The 22,507-nt window shown below is 35.1% G+C and overlaps 2 protein-coding genes across 9 annotated transcripts in view; one reads left to right on the top strand and one right to left on the bottom strand.

The window, feature by feature from the left end:
* The window catches only part of CLGN (calmegin), a 41,554-nt gene extending 31,661 nt beyond the window's left edge, over positions 1-9,893 (top strand). Inside the window, exons 10-16 of one of the 2 annotated variants that reach the window (XM_023636520.2) lie at positions 1,379-1,492; positions 1,615-1,765; positions 3,297-3,512; positions 4,630-4,755; positions 4,967-5,126; positions 6,338-6,438; positions 8,173-8,708. In XM_023636520.2, the coding sequence (XP_023492288.1) occupies positions 1,379-1,492; positions 1,615-1,765; positions 3,297-3,512; positions 4,630-4,755; positions 4,967-5,126; positions 6,338-6,438; positions 8,173-8,253 (949 nt within the window). In that variant the 3' untranslated portion in view covers positions 8,254-8,708. 2 annotated transcript variants of the gene reach the window in all.
* A 4,587-nt stretch (positions 9,894-14,480) lies between these two features.
* Positions 14,481-22,507, bottom strand: part of SCOC (short coiled-coil protein) — a 34,244-nt gene continuing 26,217 nt past the window's right edge. For 4 of the 7 annotated variants that reach the window (XM_070258668.1, XM_003364512.5, XM_070258676.1 and 1 more), the window contains exons 2-4: positions 18,272-18,343; positions 17,811-17,894; positions 14,481-16,328 (exon numbers count right to left, since the gene is read on the bottom strand). In XM_070258668.1, coding sequence (XP_070114769.1) covers positions 16,186-16,328; positions 17,811-17,894; positions 18,272-18,343 — 299 coding nt within the window. In that variant the 3' untranslated portion in view covers positions 14,481-16,185. Of the gene's footprint in view, positions 16,329-17,810; positions 17,895-18,271; positions 18,344-21,751; positions 21,832-22,507 lie in introns of all 7 variants that reach the window. The other 3 variants (XM_070258682.1, XM_070258686.1, XM_070258689.1) reach the window with 1 other exon arrangement.

Below are 22,507 nucleotides of genomic sequence, written 5' to 3' on the forward strand. Positions count from 1 at the left end.
TCTAACATTGCTTCATGTTTGTTTAGCCATACAGAGTAAGGCTGGGAAATGTTTGCCCTTAAATGAGACAAACTGCATAGAACAACCTCATTCTGATTGGTGATATGTGTTAGAATTTGTTTTATAAAGCACCAGAAGAAATGCTCCCTGAGATTTTAAACTCTGGTTACTCTGAGCCCTCAGAGACTCAAGATAGCATTGATATCATGCAAGTACACGTCTTTACATATATAGATTGATTATTTCAGTTTGTTTTGTTGCTCAAATTTTATTTGCAAAATCATTATGTAGCCTCTTAAAATTTCTACTTTTCTACAAAGATGAAACTTATATTAGTACAGTCATACATTGCTTAATGATGGGGATCTGTTCTGAGAAATGTGACATTAGGTGATTTCATCATTGTGTGAACATCATAGTGTGTGCTTACACAAACCTAGATGGTATAGGCTACTACACACCTAGGCCATATGGTACTGATCTTACGGAGCCGCCATCATACATGCAGTCCATTGCTGACCAAAATGTTAGGTGGCGCACGACTGCAGTTCTACTCGGTACTTACTATGATTATGTTTATATACTTTAGAATTTACTTTCTAAGTATCATTTTTTAAAATGAAAATATAAAATTACTAGAAGTAAATGTGCAGAGTTAAAAAAAATACTATTGGAGTAGGGAAGACCTTTGCAAATAGGACATACAATTGAAGCATCATAAAAGAAAATATTAACAAATTTCAGCCACCTGAAAGTAAATGATTTGTATATGGAAAAAAAAACCCAAAAACTATTTCAAAAAATATATGAGAAACTGGAAAAAATATTTTTAATTCATATTGCTGACAGCTAATTTCTTATTAGCTTCGAATATATTCCAGGATATTCATTATAGCATTATTTGTAATAGTAAGTTTTTGGAAACACTGAATGTCCCTTAAGAGTAGATAGGTTAAATAAATTGTGCCATATCCACAAAGTGGAAAACTATACAATTGTTAAGAAGAATGAAGCAGATTTATATGTATATAAAATAGAGGAACAGTCTTGACACATTGTAAGCATTTCAATATACGTTTGTTGATGAATGACTGTGTTGTTAAGTGACAGAAGCAAGGTCTGACATACCCTGTACAGAATCCTGTCATTTGTGTAAAAAAAGAATATATACATATGTGCATGTATCCACAGAGAACAATGGAATATATACAAAAAAGTGGCAAGTTAGCTGAAGATTTAGGTGGCTGAGAGATGGAGGAAGTAGTAGGCACAAAGACAGAAGGGTAGGAAATGCCTTTTGGTACCTTCTGAATTTTGTAATGTACGTTTTTAAACTTTTAAAATAATTAATAATTAACATAAAATACTGTATTTACAGGGATGAAAGTGAACCTGCCCAAATAGAAGATTTGAGTGTTGTTAAACCTGATGGCTGGCTTGATGATGAACCCCAATTTATTCCAGATCCTAATGCTGAAAAACCTGATGACTGGTAAGCATTCCTCACCTTCAAATGTCAATTTCATGTTTCTTACTTGCTTTTTTGTTACTGGTTCATATGACTGAAGGAAGGGACTTGAGGTTACTATATTTGCTTTATTCTAACATCCTAAGGAATGAAGACATGGATGGAGAATGGGAGGCACCTCAGATTTCTAATCCAGCATGTCAGATTGGGTGTGGTGAGTGGAGACCTCCCATGATAGATAACCCAAAGTACAAAGGAGTATGGAGACCTCCAATGATAGATAATCCTGACTACCAGGTAATAGCCGCTCCTTCCAGTCCCATAGTAAAGTTAAAAATGTTGTGATATTTCTTTTATATATCTAGTTATTGATAATGTTAATTTGTAGAAATGTGATTTGTAATAGAGTGCCTTAGCTGTCTTGAGAAGGCAAAGAAAATAGACTCCAACTAATTTATATTTAGAAAGTAAAGCATTCTTTTTTTAATTTTCTGGGGGAATAAAATTAAAAACTAAAGATCAGTTACTTTATACTATATTTTCCCTAGTAAACAACTGATGATCAAGCAAACTCACACTGTATATTTTAGTAATTAATACCTGTGCTTAATTAATGTGCTCCTTACTTTCTGGTCTTATTAAAATTAGGATTTTTTTCTAATACGAATCAGATATCTAATATGAATCAGATATATATATATTTTTTTGATTGGCACCTGAGCTAACATCTATTGCCAATCTCCTCCCACTCCCCCCTCTTCCTCCTCCCCCTCCCCCTCCTCCTCCCCCCCTAGTACATAGTTGTATATTCTAGTTGCAGGTCCTTCTAGTTGTGGCATGTGGGACGCCACCTCAGCATGGCTTGATGAGTGGTGCCATGTCCACATCCAGGATCCCAAACAGCGAAACCCTGGGCCACTGAAGTGGAGCACACAAACTTAACCACTCGGCCATGGGGCCGGCCCCCTAAATCAGAGGTCTTTTGAGTGTACCTGGCTTTTTGGGTAGATGTCCCTGTTATCCATTTAACACTGTAGTTTTATCTTTCTAATTATTCATTGACATTTTCTAACATTTATTATATATATGCAGTTATATATTCTAATTGCTCACTGTAGTTTTTCTTCATAGCATTTATCACAAAATGTTTATTTTGGTAACTTTTTTGTTTAATGTCTGTCTCCCTCATTAGACTTTAAATTCCATGATACAGGTACCATGTCTGTCTTTATCATCACGGTATCCTTAGCACCTGGCATAGTGTCTGGCACAGGATAGATATATATGATGGTGGAGTGAGTCAGTGAGTGATTGTACTGTCAAATTTATTTGATTTGATTGAGTTTAATCATTTAAAGGCTTAAGGAACTTTTATGTTGAATAATTGTTCTGAGGTTCAACCCTGATTGATTATTGATGCCTGTCATGGGTGTATGTTAAAAGTAGTGACTCCATTTTTGCCATACAGTAACCTCTCTGATTTGGGCAATTTTAGTGACAACTTGCCTTGAATAAGTTTATTAAACGTAAAAAACTTGTCTAAAGTAGTATCACTTACTTGTGAAATTTAATTACTCAGGTTTCTTTGTGTGTTTGATTTTCACTTTAGCTTTTTTTGCAAAGATTAAGTCAGTATTATCCATAGGGAATATCACGTACAGAATAAGAAGAAACATTATTTCTGGTGAATTACTAATGAATTAATATCAGTTAAAGTTTTCCTTTTTCTCCAGTTAGTATTGCTGATTTTATTCAACAGCAACTACTTCTTGAGTAGCTTTTATAATGAAATTATTTGAAAATGTCTTTAAATTACTTTTTCTTCCAGGGAATCTGGAGTCCTCGAAAAATTCCTAATCCAGATTATTTTGAAGATGACCATCCATTCCTTCTGACTTCTTTCCGTGCTCTTGGTTTAGAGCTTTGGTCTATGACTTCTGATATCTACTTTGATAATTTCATTATCTGTTCGGAAAAGGAAGTAGCAGATCACTGGGCTGCAGACGGTTGGGGAGTGAAAATAATGGTAGCAAATGCCAATGAGGTACAGTATTTACCATAGAGTAATAATAGGACTTGGTCTTGTTATGGGTTATACAAATGGCCCTTGAAAAGGTAAATAAATGCTCAGTAATTACTAAATGCCAAAGAAATATCCTTAAATAAATTTATGTAGACAATATTCAGCTTTATTATAATCAACTTCATTATAAAGTATATAATGAACTCTATATATGTAAGTCTTCATTTCATTCACTAAATTATGATAGCATAATGGGATTTAATGCCTATTTGTTGTTTATAGAAATAAGAATACTTAATACATTTGTCATCTTGTCAATTCAAGGCCTAAGTGGTAACAGTAATCTAAATATTATTCTTTATTCATTTCAGTTGCTTTTCACTTAGGGGAGTGTAGAGAATTTTTAAATTTAATATTATTAAAGTGTGTTCTGGTTTTATTTCCCCCAAATCTTAACACTGTTTAGAAAAGATTAAGCTAAACATTTCAACACAATGCATTTTGGAGAATATATCTTTAAAATCCATTATTATAAAGAAAAATTCATACCTTACATTTGGTTTCTTTGGACATTAGCAAAACCCGTCAAAAGAGTAGGTAAAGGTAGAGAGATTCTCATTTTGAAATTCCTTTAACTAAATCATTTGATGATTTTAGATTTTATTTTAATAAGAGAAACAATTTCCTTACTGAAGGTTGTATGTGAAGTGTGTTAATAAAAAAGAAAAAACCCCAATAATTCTCAGGTTGATTTTATTAATAATCCCTTTGAAAGTAAAGAATGAGTTATTAGAGAGTTGTATATTTCTAGATGAACCAGATAATACGTCCATAAAGAGTAATTCCATCTTAAAATTTGCCTAAAAAGAAAACTGTCTTAACTCTTGCTGGTAGGTTATCAGTTTCTACATATGTAGTAATATATCTTCTACTACAAAGTCTCAAATAGCGAGCGTGCTGATAATTAAAGAGTTTAAACTTTACAAAATATAAGATGAGAAAATAAAATATTTTTTAGCTTACAAGTTCATCACTTCTTAAAACACCTAGGTAAAATAAGGCTTTTTTTGGTAGGCTGTATTTCCTAATGAAGGTTTGTAAAATCTGAATTGAATTTTTATTCTTATTTCTTCTATAGCCTGGTATATTTAAACAGTTAATGGCAATTGCTGAAGAGCGCCCGTGGCTTTGGCTCATTTATTTTGTGGCAGTGGGATTCCCAATAGCATTAATTACTTCATTTTGTTGGCCAAGAAGAGTAAAGGTAAAGAAAATGAATTTCCTTCAACTTAAAAAACAATGTCTTAGTGTTTAGGAGTTCTGTGAATTGAGCAATAAACTAAATAATAAGTAATAAACTAAATTTCCTGTAAATGTTTACTGACAGTTCATTGTGTATGTCAGTTATTGTAAAAAAAAAATTTAAAAAAAAGGTTTTGCTTTTAGTAAAAATAGCTTATGTTAAACTTTTATAGAAAAAATATGAAGATGCAGAGTATAAAAAAACTGACATATGTAAACCGCAAACCAAGGGAGCACTCGAGCAAGAAGTGAAGGAGGAGAAGGCAGCCCTGGAGAAGCCAGTGGACGTGGAAGAGGAAAAAAAGCAAAGTGATGGTGAAATTCTTGAAAAAGGTAAGACAATAATAGTGATTTATAATGGGGACCCTGGGTAAAGCTCAGAAAAACAGTGGATTATCTGGTAAACACTAGCTGTTGCACTTGCTTTATTGTCCAATTTATATCATCTGAATCCCCAGGAACATGTGACCATGGCAAAGCGGAGTGATCGTCCCTGCCTGGGTGTTGTACCCTGAGCCGCCATCCTGTTTGTAGTTTTGGCCTTTTAGGAGGAGAGAGATTTAAATATTGTTCAGTTGCTTCAGGGCCCAGCAACTAAGAATCCCATATGCTGTAGCCTTTTGCAGGGACTTTTCCTGCCTCCGAAACTGTAGATGCAACGAGAGGTACAGACCATGCCCTCTGTGGAAGAGTGGTAGGTTCAGGGCAGGTGGCTGCAGCAGCAAAATCGACGCCGAGTCTTCCAATGGTGGCCATTTATCAGACAGTGTATCATAGCAAATAATTCAACCTCCTGAAAGGTTTGCTGAATCCCATGTCCCCTTCCCACCCTGGACTAAACTCCGGAAGATGTGAGAACTGAAGGACGGAGGCTTTTGGATGGCTCTCCAGTGAGACCTTTTTACACACATCTAGGTAGAAATCAAACTATTGCTATTTGTCCGGTGTCACAAACCAAGTTCCAGATTGAGCCCTTTGCTTAACTTAAATTATGTCTTGAGCACAATTTTTAACCTAATAGTTAATGCAAACAGTTGACTTAAAAACCATACACTCAAAAAAAGAAATACACACACACATATATGTATTCTTTTGATTTCCATATTACATAGACTGAATGCTTAAGAATTCTTCAAACCTGTCCTTTTCCTCAAATATGATGATTTATTTATAAAATGTGGTAAAATAATGAGTATTTATAATTTTTTTTTTTTTTTTGGTGAGGAAGATTCACCCTGAGCTAACATCTGTGCCAATCTTCCTCTATTTAGTATGTGGGATGCCTCCGCAGCATGGCTGATGAGTGGAGTAGGTCTACGCCCTAGATGCGAACCCAAAAACCCAGGCTGCCAAGGCAGAGCTCGTGGAACTTTAACCACTCAGCATGGGGCTGGCCCCTTCTAATTAATTTTTTTAAAATTTCAAATGGAAGAAAGCTTTTAAATATTGGAATTTAAATAATTCTCCCAGATTGTATTTAATACTTTTCAGTAGCAAGATTCTAATTCACTGAGTATTTGCCTTTAATAAAATCTGTATTCTAGAAGAGGAAGGTGAACCTGAGGAAAAGAGTGAAGAAGAAATTGAAATCATAGAAGGACAAGAAGAAGGTAATAAATCAAATAAGTCTGGATCAGAGGATGAGGTAAGCGACTCTTTAACAGAAAATAAACTAGTTTCTCTGTATAATCATTATCCATAAAAAATTATTTCAATAGAAACATCAATCTGGCTTGTGAAGAATTTTTTGCTGTATTTCTCCCAGCTTTCATAAGAGCCTCTATATTGTTTTTAAAATGTATCCATAAAGAAGGCAAGAAAATACTATAGTTTATATCATCTTAATGCCTTCATGCTTAATGCCTGTAAAGTAAGCCTGTAGTTTACACAATATAGAAAGGTGCATCTGTAAAAAATTATGACTTTATCATTTAAGTATTCTGTTGAAAGGTATAATATACAGACTATTTGAATATTTAAAAGGGAATTGTTTATTACAAGACAATTTTCTTTATAACCATTGTAAAAACATTCTCAATAATTTACTGTCACGTTTTGATATTTCATTCATTGGGTAGTTGAAGACTATCTGCCTGAAATGGTGTTTTTCTCAAATCTTTAGTAAACTAGTTTTCCCATCTTCCTGTGTCCACCCCTTTTTGCATCCTGATATATAGGAGAACTTTACACAGTGCCTTTTTTTCAGTCAGTTACTATGGACTCAGAAACCATCCAGGGTATAATTCAGAACCAGAGCTTTCTTTTTCACCCAGCATCTACCGGAAGCCTGTTTACTCTACTTCCCTAGCCCTTTAAGAGCTGCACAGTCCACCCCCATGGCCACCGTCCTCACCACTCCCGGTACTCAGCGTTAAGGAGGGAAAAGAACATTTGGTCTGTTGCGTGTGATAAAAAAACCTTCTATTTTGTCTATTTGAAGAAATCTCCCAAATAAACTTGTTTTATGGTTACTGTTTAATTGTTTTCTAAAGCTTATTAGTACATGTACCTGGTTACTGGTCTTCACTGCCTTGTGAGTTTTAAAGGGGTTTGGGGCATCATTATCTAGTATGGCTGAATATGCATATTCCGAGGGAGCCAGGTGGAGATCCTTTCTTCCAGAACAGAGTTTTAAAGTCATTGTTTCAGCTGTCATTCTCTTAAGAATAATACTTGCAATCGTTTATTCGAATATGTATTCTAGTTATATTTTGCTTCACAAAATATTTTGTGTACTTTTAGACTCATATATTTGTCTGTGAGCGAAAATAAGCCAATTTTTGTATAGCATAACCTTGAGAATTAATTATAACTATTTTGTATAATACTATATAACATCTTCATTATTTTATTTTGATAGAAAAGTTTATGTATAAATGCTTTTCTGGAAGGATAAGAATTAAAGAAAAGAAAAAATCCAAACCATAAATTTGATGTTGCCCTTTCCTCTCTCCTAATTTTTCTCAAAGTACCATGTGCCACGAGTTCTTAAAAAGTCTCTGTAAAACCACCTCAGCAATTCTTTACTTCCAGAAATATGGTAATGAATAGTTAGTGCTTAATATCCTACAATGAAAATATCATATAACCCTTGATTAACTATGACATTAAGTTCTAAATCATAAAATAAAATCATCAGTTGAGTTGTTAGCAATATGCCTTGTCAGATGCATATTTGATAAGCAGTTATTCTAAAAATGTCATCATGCCAATTAAAACATCAATTTATATACACATTTTTGATCAGCTGCATGAAGTAAAGGAACATATATAAGATAGCATTTGTCAGAACACATATTTTAGAGAATAAGAAATATGTATTGCTATAACTAGTTACCCATTATACGAGAGTCAACATTTTCATAATTCTTTTTTCTAGATGAAAGAAGCAGATGAGAGCACAGGATCTGGAGATGGGCCAGTGAAGTCAGTACGCAAAAGAAGAGTACGAAAGGAGTAAACTATATTCAAGTATTTTTAATTCCTGAGAGAAAGATTTGGATTCTAAAGTCAGTGTGCCAGACTGAACTTGCGTCAGTCCGCACATCCCGTTTCTAATATCTGGCAATGTTATTCTTTCAGACATTTATTCTAGTCTTTCTTTTTCAAGGAAAAAAACCTTTGAAGTTACCTGGTCTTTGAATTTAGAATAAAAGAATATGGCACGTTACTTATCCGATTTAAGAGATTAATATCATTGAAGTTACACAGTTTTAACAGTTTGGAGAAAGTTTTGGTTTGTGCAGAGCAAAATGACATGTAGCAGCTTCACTGCTATTGGAAAAATCAGTTCTTGGAATTTCCTCTTAAAGGGCTATACCACAAAATAGCTGGCAGTTCTCTGATAGAAATGAGAGTGTGTTCTGTTCTACAGAGCTAAATGCAATAAAGTTTCTGTATGGTTGTTTGATTCTATCAACAATTCAAAGTGTTGTATGTGACCCACATTTACCTAGTTTGTGTCAAATTATAGCTATGGTCCGTTGTTCACATGAATTATAGATTCCTTTAAAGAGGTGCTTTGTTGAGAAGTCAACAAAACAGAGATGTCTAAGTGTCATTCATAGAATCACTGGTTAATAGTGCAGCATATTTTACATTTGAATACAAAGATAATAGGTTTATCAAAACAAAATGGTGTACAGATTTCTTTTTCAAGCTTTGATAGTTGTTTTATGCCAGAATGGCTTACCCTATTCACAAGATTGCTATGCCTACTTTGCTCTTGAAAATAAAATTTAAATGTTTTTTTGTTAAATTATACCCTCTTTAATAGGTAAATTATTGTTGGGGGGGCTGTAAATTATTTTCTTTTATCTGATCTTTAAGAGATTCTGATGGGTAATGGATGACAGTCATCACGCTTTGTATTTTTATCTTGCTTTTTTCCTGACAAATTCAAACCTGTTAAGTGTGATATCTCATCTGGCTTCAAAGCTGCCTCTAAGGTAGACAGAGCAATGACTACTATTGCTCTTCTTCTTAAAGTAGTCACCAAATGTCACAGAACAACATTATTATGGAGCTGTGTTGTTCCATTTAAAATATTTTAAGTATTTTTTATGTTTAGGTAACAGGTTAGACCCTTTGGAAGGTGATCTAAATCTTTGAGCCCATGGAACCACTTTAATACTGTCCAGAGAACTTTATACTAGTTGGGTAATATTTTGGATCCTTTCATGGACGTACACACCCATCCTTGGGCAAGCCCCAACCAAGTTCCCATTCACCTCCACCCCAATAATATATTTAGAGGTTATATATAAAGAAAATGAGCCAAACGTAGCCAGTAATACAATTCACTCTTTATTTCAGAGAGTGAATTGAAAATGCAAGTAGTGCTTTATTCCATTGCTGTGAGCTGAACTTTCATAAATTGGTGGTGGAAAATCTTAATACTACATAGTTAACCATACTTTGTATGTAATACTAACTGAACTTAACACATCTTGCAAGGTCTCCCTTTCTTGCTGTGTATTTGGAATGTCCAAATGAACTAGACATGCTGAATGATTCTAGGTGAGAATGTTTCTGGTGGTAAACTGCTACTTCAGGAGATAATCCTTTCTTAATTTTGTGGAAACCTTCTTGCCTGACGAGTGTCTTGTATGTGAAGAGTTTTTCTAAAGATATATTAAAGCTTTTTCTGCTTTCTTGGTTGCAGATTCATTTTAACATTAACGTTTGGTTAAACTACATGAGCTTGCATGGGAAAATCTGAGCAACCAGTTTTGCCAGCTCACGGCTACTTCTTGTGGATATGCCCTCTGTGGATGGACCCAGGCTGATAGGTTTAACCAAAACGTAAACTCTTCCAAATAGGTGTGTTAGATCCATGCAGTAGACAAAGTACAGAGTCTTCCTTAGTAACAAGATGGCTTTTTTCCTTTTACTCTCCTAATACTTTATTGTTTAAAATGACTTAAATTTTATCCTTTTCTCTAATTAAGGAGAAAATAAATGCATTTTGGTTTTGTTTTAGTTGGACTTTTTAGAGGCTTTTTAACTTGACCAGGCTAAAGTGGCTTCCTTATTCTTGAAGATTTTTTTAAGATAGCCTTTCTTCCACTGATCATTTCTCTAGAAAGACATATTACTAGAATTAGTAGCCTTTTTGAAGTGTCAGTCCACATTTGCAAGAGACACAGGATGGAACTACTTATATGTTAAAATTAACCACTAGCAATTAATTGAATATACCTTAGAAATTTAGAACAGTAATCCAAAAATGGTTTTGTATTTGGTGGAAACTATTCAGAATAGTTAAGACATAGATATATTACAGGTCAGGCCTCTATGAAGTTTTTTCATTCTCTTTTCAATTGTGGCTATATGTTTTAACTTTAGCAGGTTTTATACATGAAGAATTAGATGGCTATTATCAGACAACTACTTACATCTCTGATGTATTTGATTTATTAAAATACACTAGCATTTCTACATAAATTTTAACAATCTCTTCCCAAATTATAGCTCCCATGCATGTCCGTAGTGTGACAGCTGTGAGGAGTTTAGGAAATAAAATTATCCCTGATCTGACAGGGAGATGGGGTAGGTTGATGGGAGAGAAAATATATTGGGGATGCATTTGGAGCTTGTCTTCAGACATCTAAATGCATGGAAGAGCAGTGGTAGTTTTATAGAAGATGGGCAACAGGATAATTAGAAAATGACCTTTTAACACCTCCTGCAGTGTCTTAGCACATATTTTGTGCTTGTTAAATGAACACAATTTTACATTCTTTGTAAAATTGGGGAGTATTTTCAAGTTTTAATAACTTAGACTAAACATTTGATAAGCCATCTATAAATCATATATAAAACTTAAAACAAGGTAAATACATTATACAGTTGATTATAATGTATCACTTTAGCTTCTGCCATCATGTCAGCACCTCCTTCCAATATAAGGTAAATTCAGTCCAAAGGCCAACACAAAGTCCTTGTTTTTTTGCAAATTTGTCTTTAAATACTACTAATCTGTATGATTTAAGTGAATAAACTGTAGCTTGTTCTTCCGATAGAGTAGCTAAGAGGCAATTAAGTCATTCTCTCTTCCAATCCTTAACCTTTCATGTAATCACATTCTCTATTGTTTCATGATTTACAGATGGTCTTTACTAAAGTAAAGGTGGTTTTAACTAATCTCTGGTCTTTTGCTGGTATTTTGTATATCAGCATTGAAGAAATATCTGAGGACAACCACTAGAGGGTGTTCACTCATGATAGGGGAAAACAAAATTACCGGGGAAAGCAAAGAAATGCTTCACATCTTAAAGAGTAAAGAATCAATTTTGCTTTGCTTTGGACCACAAAATTAATTCTAGATTCTATAATTAATTTCTCCTTTTTCTTTTGGAAAAGGGACTAGATCAGAGGAAGAGTTAATGGACAGGAATAGAAATGTGACATTATAAACTGGTAGGAACGACATGCTCAGATGATTTTGGTTACTTTTCTACAAAATGTTTTGTTGCTACACATACAATTCCAAATTCCAAAAATCTTTGAAAATCAAGTTTTTTCATGTTTCACACCAAAACTCATTTGGCAGCCAAACCTGACCTCGCTTACAGGCTTTTATATAGTCTTTAGTTATCACATTTAGTATTAAATGCATATTTTGCTACAAAAATGTTAACAGTTTGATTACAGGTGCTGCCCCAAACCATATGAATGTTTTCTGAAATGTGAAAAATTCCAAATTCTGGAACTGGTCCCAAGAGGTCCAGATAGGGAATTATGATTGATAGTAACTTGCTATAAGTAAAGTCCAAAGGGAATATGAAGAGGACAGATTTTGGATGGAATGCTAGTACGTGTCAGTATTGATGGAAGTCCTACTGGGGGACCCTAAGGAAAAGGGGTATGCCAATTTTCCCTGCCAGTCATCATTCCACCAGCATTTAGAGCTAGTAAGTACTAAAGAAAAAATTATTGTGACACTTGTTAAAACAGTTAGGAACTTTATTCATGAGTGTTAATAATAGGTGCCAATACTGTTGCACTAGCAGGGAGAGATCGGTCTCAACTCTGAATACAACAAAGACAACTGGGAATTTATAGTCAATGAGCAGGGGGTGGGGTTTGGCGGATGGAAAATTATGAAGAGAAGACATTAAGGGTAGGGGGATGCTTGCTAAACTGACTTAGCAGGATTCTTGCTAAAGCTGGACTAGGCAGGCCAAAGACAGGACCTAAGATGAGGCCTAGTTGAAAAGAGGGCTCAGTTGCCTAGCTAAAGTTTGGTCAAAGAGAGTCTTTGTCAGAAGCTAGGCACAGCCCCTGTGCACACTGTCCACCTCGTATATTTCTAATATAGAAGTTGATACCCTGAAATGAGAGACTGCCATATGAATACAAAATATGTGGCACTGGTTTACCATTTACACGACAAGCAGATGGTGGGGCATGTATTTCAGGTAACATTTTGTCACTACTGAGTTGAAGCTCTAGGGGTAGCTGTTGGAAAACCCAGAATATGAAATGAATTGGCTGTTTCTTGATGCTTTTAGCAAGGTATCACAAGAAAGAAGTTACCAGTTTCCAAGCAGAGATGGAAGGGAGTAGAGAAAGATCAGGTATTAGGACCTCACACACAGGATTAGAAAAGCAAGTTGCTGCTGTACCCTGAATAGCTGAAAAGGTTCAAAATTGCTTTATTTTTGAGGTGTGGGAAGTGGAGGGGGAAGCCCAGTAAGACTTCTCTGCCAGCTGTTAAGCCAACACAGGGACCCACCTCTGCAGTGGTAATTTGGGCATAGCATTCCCAGTGCAGTCTTATTTTCAGTTGGTTTCAAGGTAGCCTCTGTTAGAGAGAGGCAGGGCCCTGTGAGGAAGGAAACAAAGAAAGCATACTTTGAGAATTTAGTCTAGAAAAGAGCTTGATGATGGTTCCTAGCATATGGAACCAGAAGCATAGAGACCAGAAGGCTGAGTTTTTGAGGGAATTGTACTACCTAAGAAATTTGAGCTTGGCCTTAAAGTGATGGGTACCAAGCTCACACCAGCAAGAAGTGCAGTCCTCACAACTCCCAGGAAGGGCACACTCCCAACCTCTACTTCAGTCAGAGCCGTGGGGGAATTGGATAAGGAATAACTTTCCAGAGAGAAGCCATGGATGGCAATGGACAAGGGGAGTCCTTTGCCAGAGATCAGAATCAAGGTCTAATTAAGGACCCTCTCCACTACCAGGGACAGAATATTCACGGGGTCTCCTAGGAGTATTCCACAACTGCTTTGAATCAGTAAGTGTTTTCCCTTATTCCATTTTCCAAATTGAGAGTTTTTATTTGGGTATCCCGTCCTCACTACCCCACTATAAATGGGCAGAGGTGAGGGTGAGAGCAAATAATTTGCTCATCAGTTTTGAGGTCATAAGACTATTAGAAGCCACATCTACAACTGATGGACCTTGATAGAGATCCTGGATGTTCAGCTGAATCAGTAATGGGATGAGGAGGGGTTGAGTATGTTCTGTGTGTGAAGAAGGTTGTACACAGATATTTAATAGCAAGAGAAGAGGACTGCAACTGAGGCTGCTAGTTGCCACCAAAATCCTCTGCTTCCATATTAATAAAGTTGTAGCTGGAATATGCCTTCCAGCCAGGGACTACATTTCTCAGCTCCTCTTGCATCTAGATGTAACTAAGTCTCCACACCGCTGGAACGTGAGAAAACCTATGAGCCATTTCTAGGCAGGCCCAACACTTAAAACCTTGCATATGTTCTCCATGTACTTTTCCTGCAAATGAGAATAATGATAATTAGAGTGACTTGGAAGCCACGGTTGAAAATGGCAAAGCCATCCTCAAGTCCCTGAATGATTATGTGGAACAAAGCCTGCTAGCTTGCAGTGCTCACCCCATAACTTTTAGTTGGGAGGGAAACTTTTATATTATTTTATATTCTTTATCACTGCATCTCTTGTTTCCAGAGCTTAGTGTAACCTAAAAAGTACAACCCACCTTTCCCCTTGCAATCTTGGATCCTTGTTTGAATTCTTTTATTTTTAAAATTAATGTATAATATCCTGTAACATTTGTTTTAATAAAACTAGTATTCCCCTAAACATCCAGTAATAAGATATGCTACTTATCCTTCACTTTGAATAACCCTGGATATGCTGCTACACCACTATATATACACACACCCTGATTACTTAGCCAACAATATCAAAACACAATCTCTGAAATAGCATTTTATTAAACAGCAAAGCATAATTGCAACACAATTTTAAATGTAAGGTCACAAAAGGGATGCAAAATGTTTGCAGTATGACTATTCATACAGCTAAAGTCATCGAATCTTACACCAATACAAACATTATTATTCCATGATTAAAAGTAGCCCAAATCTAATAACCATAAGCTATATTAGTGGATCTCTTTTTCTATTTAACATTTTAACATTACACTTATGATACTAATTTCCTTACCAAATGGAGTCTACAAACTAAATTTTTAAAAATTGTTGAAGAATGACTAAAACTCTGCAAATCAACTAGTTGGGTTTACAAAAAATTCTGGGAGAAGTAGAGAAAACACTGAGAAAGTATCAATTAGTGTACATGTAAAACTCTCCCATTTATTCATGATTCTGATACTAATACACTCGTACAGGACTTTGCAAAAGTTGATCTGCTAGATCCTGCAAATAAACCTCGAGACCAAACTTTCTGTAACTACCCTAGATGTGGTTTAGATCAGGTTAGTCAAACTTTCTGTAACTATCCTAGATGTGGTTTAGATCAGGTTAGTCAAACTTTCTGTAACTATCCTAGATGTGGTTTAGACCAGGTTAGTCAAACTTTCTGTAACTATCCTAGATGTGGTTTAGATCAGGTTAGTCAAACTTTCTGTAACTATCCTAGATGTGGTTTAGACCAGGTTAGTCAAACTTTCTGTAACTATCCTAGATGTGGTTTAGACCAGGTTAGTCAAACTTTCTGTAACTATCCTAGATGTGGTTTAGATCAGGTTAGTCAAACTTACTCCACTTTCATCTATGTTCCCCAAAAGATCTGTCTGTGCTGGAGAGAACATGTCTCTGGAGTAAAAATATTTTGAGTTCGTTACTACTACTTACCAAGTACTTTTTCCATCCTACTTGTATTTTTCTCAAAATTTTCTATGTCAAACACACACACAACCAGAACTCATCTTTTCAGATACCAAGTGAGTTATTTTGTGCAAAGGGAAGTTTTTAACATCAAATCTTCCCAATTTGACAATGCAATTTCAAAGAAAAATCATTTTTATAGCCTCTGTTTTCAACTGATTAAAGAGAAACCAGCAACCCTATCTTATGACTAAATATAACAACAAGGCCTAACTGAGAAAGTATCTTATTTTGGTTAAGTTTCAACTATTAGAGTTCAGGTTACTCTCAAAGGTGATTAACTAGTGAAATCACTTTTACAAACGTGAAACCAATTTTTTCCCTAGAGGAAGGAAAATGGGAAGAAGCAAATGGAGAAGAGGCACACGACGGTGGACAGGGTACATAAAGCTGTGCATTTAGTACATGATTTTGGTCACTTTTTCACAACATGGTGGTTATTTCCTTGTATCTCGTACTATGCCTATAATAAAAGACAGTGCTAAACCTATAAATCAATGCAAATTCAATAAAACATTTTCAAGTTTCGTAAATATGTGCATTTCTAATTATAAAGTCTCTACAATACATTTGCACGTTTTCATAGACTAACATAATACACAAACTCATGGAAGTCCTCTGTTAATGCTCTTAATTTTGCCTAGATCTGACATTATCTTCATAAATATTCAATGAAGCCATAAACAAAAGAACTATAACTTTTGGAATCTATCCAAGTTTAAAGAAAAAAAGATCAGCAGCAATTCCATAAAACAGAAGGGATATCAATCCCTTATTTTCTTTTGCTTTTTGTGTCAGTTGTTTGAAAAACGCTAGAAGCTGACATGAGGTTTTCTATATATTGTCCAAGAACTTGGTTTTCTGATTTTAGCTTCAGATTTTCTTCCTTAACTGCATCTACTCTTGCAGAAAGATCTATATTAAAAATAAAAAAGCCTATTATCAATAAAATGGTGGCAATGACTCCATATTATAAAACGCTTATTAAGATTCATTCATTAAAGAGATACACAATCCTTAAATTTTCTGTTTTTAAATTCAGATTACTTTAGAAGTTAAGGTAAGCAAAGTAAACTGAAAATTTACTGAAAATTCCTAAAGAGAGATTTCACATTGGACTAAATGTGAAATATTTATGCTTTGTAAATAGCATTTATGTAGAGTAGTTAATTCTTAAAATGGTTATTTAAAAAAAATATGGACTTTGTTTTTAAAATGTGAATCTTGTTTCATGTCTTATCAACGTAAAACCATAATGTGTTCACTAGAAATGCTTACGAAAATGCGGTAGGTGAACACAACTGAATTCATATACTGGATATAGACAGTTTCTAAGCAATTGATCATTTTGTATTTCTACATTAGCGTGAAAGTCAAAAGACACAGTTCTTAATGATCAAATAAAACATTACCTCCATTAATTCATTTAACAATTAAGTACTGGATGCCTTGTAAGAGCCAGGCACTGTTCCAGAGGCAACAGTAGCAAACAAGAAAGGTGCCTGTCCTTACAGAGTTGACATTCTAATGTGCACGTGGGCACACGTGCATTTAGGGGCTTGGAGTGAGGGTCAGGAGAAAAAGCAAGAAAGGGAAGGGTCACAGGAAGCAAAAGGGAAGTTGTCCTTTTATACAGAATAGTCAGAGCCATTTTGATAAAGGGAATCTAACCAGAGACCAAAAAGAAGTGAGAGAATGCGCCATCTAGATAAGTAACTAAGGGAAAACAGCTGAAGCAGAGGAGAACAGCAACTGCTACGACCTGGAGTGGAAGCATGCTGACAGACAGCAAGGAGGTCGGAGTGTCTGAGGGGGAATGTATGAGATGGTGCGTGTGACGTCACTCTGAAAGGTCAAAGGGAAGTAGTCGACTTCCAGAGAGTAACCTGGTTTTTGTAACTGTGAAATGGGAAGCCACTGGAGTGACATGACACTCTGGTGTCAAAAAGCAAAAAACATAACCTCTTAATTTCAATGAAAACCAAAAGATGTTTCAGTGGTAGTATTAATTTTATGCAAGACATTTAGAAAATGAAAAAACTCAGATCAATCTCTTTTACTCTCAGAGGCTAATGCATTGTTCTTTGGTATGAGCTTTATTAAAGTGGACTTCCTAACACAATACGGGGGCTTAAAAGGGGCTCTCATGTACGAATAGCATTCTGTGAGACCTTAAAGAAGGAAGCATAAGAACACGATTTGACTTCCTTATTGGAGCCTAGCTGCTCTTTAAAATCACCAGCCAAAGCTACAGGCAGGAGGGGAAAAAAAACCCTAATGAAATGGACTTTAAAGTTTATACTTTTTAAAACTGCACACACAAAATTTAGCAACGTAAATACTTACAGTTTTAATTAATTGGATGTTATTCAAGAAAACTACAAAATGCAAGCTAACCTTCAAGTGTATGTTGGAGTTCCAACACTTGATTAATAAGTCGTGTTTTTTCCTCCAGTTCCACCTGATTTTCAGCATCAACTGCTGTAATAAAAAGGTTTGAATTTACTGTTAATTAGCATTAGGTACCATTTGTGTAGTGTAGCGCTTGATCTGCAAACTGTCTTACATTCATCATCTTACTTACACAAGAGCCCTGTGAAGTAAAAACTCACATCCCCATACTGCAGATAAGGACACCAAGGTGAAGAGAAAATGTGTTGCAACATCTCACAGTTAAGGAATGAAAGCTGCCTTAAATCCCTTCTAGAACTAGATGGGATATAAATAAGTAAATGAGCCAAGATCCACATCTTCTAATTATTGCTTTTCTGTCTTTCCATTCTTAATAAAGCACAAAATATTTTGTGCTTAATATTCACAAAACCAGGAACATGAAAAAAGGGAAATAAAGAACATACCATCCATGTCAGCATTCATCATCTTGGGTAACAAACTTTTGGGCCTTGGACAGAAAATCCTTGATGAATGGTCTGCAATAAGAAAAAGAAACAAAAACACATACAGTAATAAAATATAAGCTTGTTTTTCAAAAGAAAATTATGTGGCCCAGTAGGACCCTTTGCACATGCTTTACTGTTTCTACGACTAAAGTAAATACTCAATGGGTAAATATGCAAAGGATATGGACAAATAGTTTACAAAGACAAGTATTAACTAAACACGAGGAAATGATGACTTTCATGGTAATCAAAAAAATACACAGTAAAACACCACTTACATTTATTATTTTTTAAAAGACTATGATTAATGCTAGCAAAGTTATGGAAAAACAAATACCAAATATTGGACACAAATTTTAAATATGTAATCTTTTTGGAAAGCAGTATGGTAATAAACGAGATTCATAAAAACATTTAAATATTTTTTAGTAACTAATTTTAGTCTTGGAAATTTGGCCTATGGAAAATTACAAAGGAGGAAAAAATTATATACATAAAAAATCTTCACTTCAACCTATTTATAACCCACTAAAATGGAAACAATATAAACTGTTTATTTAGAGTCTGTCTGGTTAATTATAGTTGCAGTTTCTAATCGAGTGACTATTAAAAATAACTGTGATGACTATAATCACATGGATGATGAAAATTATGTAAAGTATACATAAGTATGGATAAATAAAACACAGCAAAATGGAAAAAACTCATATTAGGGATTGTGGTAGGGATGAAGACAAATCTATTTAAAAATACTTATTAAGGTATTGTTTTACATTTACTGTGTAATACTTTTTAATACATAAAGTTCAAAAGAAAAATACCAGGTATCTGAAACACTAACATGGAATAAATGAAAAATGTCCACTTGTCACCTCTTGGTTATGATTAAAACAGATTAACTGGGATGTAAATACGTATATAAATATTAACATTTTATTGTCTGTATAAAAGGCTCCAAAATGTTAGAGCACAAAATTCCTGTGAAACATGTTCTGCTCTACTGCTAACATTCATTGTACATTTAATGTGCTCAAAATTTATTAAATAAAGCTACCAGATTATTACTGAAAACAGATTTGTTAACCAATCTACTCACAGAAGCAGTTTAGACCTGTCAATGTTACTCTTTCAACAAGTATTCACTGAGCACAGACTATACCCAAGGCGTTCTTATGCCTCCATATGCTAAACAGTGGGACCCAAACCTATTGAATAAGGAAATCTACATACTAGAACTAGAATCACCATCAAGCGTTATCAGCGTGTTGTACATTTCCTCACAGCTTTAGTTAGTTGTGTAACACTTCAGATACTACTACAATCCTGGAAACAGAATGCTCAGTTTAAACCACCCCTCAAAAGATCACTCATTAGTCTAAAACTGAAAGATATTAAACCTCCTTTACATAGCATTATTAAAGAATTAACTACTTATAAGTGGTATAAAATTAACTTAATGCTTAATCAATCTACTCCAAGTCTTCTAGCATTTTCCCACTTATCCAGCATTAAAGCTGCTCTCCCTCACATCTTTTTCACATGGTTTTAATTTTCCAGTTCTTTGTATTTCAGAGAAAGTATATGTATATTAGTACATCTATATAAATTCAAGTAGGCTGATTACTAAAAATCTTTTCAAAAGTTTTTAAGTTATTCAACCTATTGTAGTACGTGAAGACCATACTTCAAAAATTACTCTCTCCATTCCATCAACGTGTCTCTTTATAATTGAAAAGGAAGAGTGTTAGCAGTGAAAACTTTATTTGGCACTTCCCTGAGAAAAGAGCACTTTTCACACCATTTCATCCACTGTTCTGGTTAAAGAAGGTCTGAGAGGGATGACAGAGGCAACAGCCAAAAGCAAAAGTAAGTGATCATGGGAGTACTGAGCAATAGCAGACTGAAACTTGGCTACTTCTCCTGCTAAATAATATATAAAAAGTGCTTCAAATTTCCAGTATTTAGTGTTTTTGAGAATACAGCTGAAACAAAATTGTAGAGTTATAAGATAGACAAGCCAAAGCAACAGATAATCATGAAATCAATGCACCTGATTTTGAAATCAGATATAGTACAGGGATGGGGTATACGTCTTTTTGCTTATGTTTCAGTCTAATACTAAAATTAAACCAAAAAGTCTTCTACAAAACCAGACTGACTAGCGTAGAAGGTAAAGAAAAAGAAGCCAGTTTCTGAAGTTTTGGCCACTGTAACCCAAACAATAGAAAATCTATGCATGGCTTATCAAGTTTGACTTCATCTGAAAAAATGAAGGAAAAAAACACAGAAAAACAGGATGGAGGGGGCTTTAATAGAGGAAAAATTACTCTTAGAAAAACACCTTCAAGATGGGAGTGGAGGCAAGAGCACAAAAGCCAGGCACGAGGACAGTGCAACAGGATATACCACACAACCCGAGAGCACCACTCACATCATGGTCTTGGAAAGAGTGCACCCTGAGGGTTGCACAGTGCAGAACCTGCCCAAGCATACATGGCAGCCCTGTGCAAAAGGGCACTGCTCTTTAATAAAGCAGACCAGAGCATTACCGGCCGCCTCTGCACAGCAACAAAAGAGACACATAGCAATTTCCTCTTATTGTGATGTGATTAACTAGACTGGCCTCAAATCGCTACTCTTGTATATATTCAAAGTCTTTCAGTAAATTTAGAGTAATAAACTGATTTATTTCATGTATGGGATTAAAAGGTTTGTTGAGCTCTTTATATCGAAGTATTTTAACCATGGATTTTATTTTCTTTCAAAATAGGACCAATCTTCAAACTTCATGTCTACATTAGCACGGTACTATGTCATAATATGTACTCAATACAAGACTGAGTTGTTTAACTATAAAATCCTTTTTTTCAATCTATAGTTGCTATCATATCAATCAAATTCCATATCAGATGTGCTCTTAAGAGTTCATTTTCAACTCCTGCTCCTACACATAAATGCAAATCTGCCATGAAAAGAGAGAGAACCTAGACCAAAGTACCTCAAGTACAGGGACGCTGAAATGAATGTGGGGTGCTAAGGCTGTTCTGTTTATCCTAAATCTGCCTTAGCTCCGAAATGGATATGGTTCTCTAAGATTCTTCAACTCTCACCTAAGCCTAGGTCAAATCTCAAAAACTTTTCTCAAAAATCACAGTAAATTTTGACGCCTACCTTCATCTAGTCTTGGTCAGTGGAAGAAAATCTAGAATTTTGATAATTTAAGTCCAGGAAGCAGAAGGTATGGAGAGAACAAGGACCAGGAAGTGTGGCAAGCATTAGGACAGACCCACTTTCCATGCCCACACACCTAACTGTGACCAAAGACTATCATTTTACCAAATTTCTCTCTACCTTCTTTTGTACTATCCCGAATGGTACAACATCCTTCTCTCAAGAAGCAGTTTAAGCACAGTGATTAAGAACAAGAATTTAGATTACCTGGATTCAAATCCTAGCTCTGCTATTTATAAGCTCTCGAACCTTGGGCAAGGTTAATGTCTCAGCCTCGGTTTCCTCATCTGTAAAATGAGGATGAGAACAGCATGTACGCCATAGTTTTGTTGTGAGAATTTAATGAGTTGATATATATATGATCTGTTTGCAACATACCTAGTACATAGTAGGTATTCAATAATGTTAGCTATTATCTTCTCCCCGTTTTAGCTCTAATTCAGGCCAGGAAAAGAATTTTAGAAAAACCATCTGGTCCAGCTGCCTTATTTTACAAATAAACAAACCAAGGCCAAAGATGATAACGGCTTACTCAAGATCCCAGTAGTTTTAACTACAGAGCCAAGACTACAGCCAATGTCCCAGTCTAGTTTTTTCTACCATGCAACCACAGGTAGGCTCACACCTGAGACCTGAGATTTTGAGACATTTTCCTGATATCTGTCTAACCTCAACCACCCAACTTTTCTGCATCTGAAAGTCATTTTCATCGTGTCATCCACTTACTAGTGAACTGGTAAGACTACTGAAATGATGTCACTGTCCATTAATATCCTAAATGTTTTACATATATTAGTTCAGAAATCAACAGAAGGACGTTGCAATTTACAGATGTAGACACTATCTCAGAAAGAATATGTACCTTGCCTTAAATTTCACAGCCAATGTTTGTACCAAGAATTTGAACCCAGGTCTAACTTTAGTTTTTTCCATCATACAATGGAAGAAACTTTAAAATGGCTC

Source organism: Equus caballus, chromosome 2 (assembly GCF_041296265.1).
Source record: "Equus caballus isolate H_3958 breed thoroughbred chromosome 2, TB-T2T, whole genome shotgun sequence".
Taxonomy (NCBI): domain Eukaryota; kingdom Metazoa; phylum Chordata; class Mammalia; order Perissodactyla; family Equidae; genus Equus; species Equus caballus.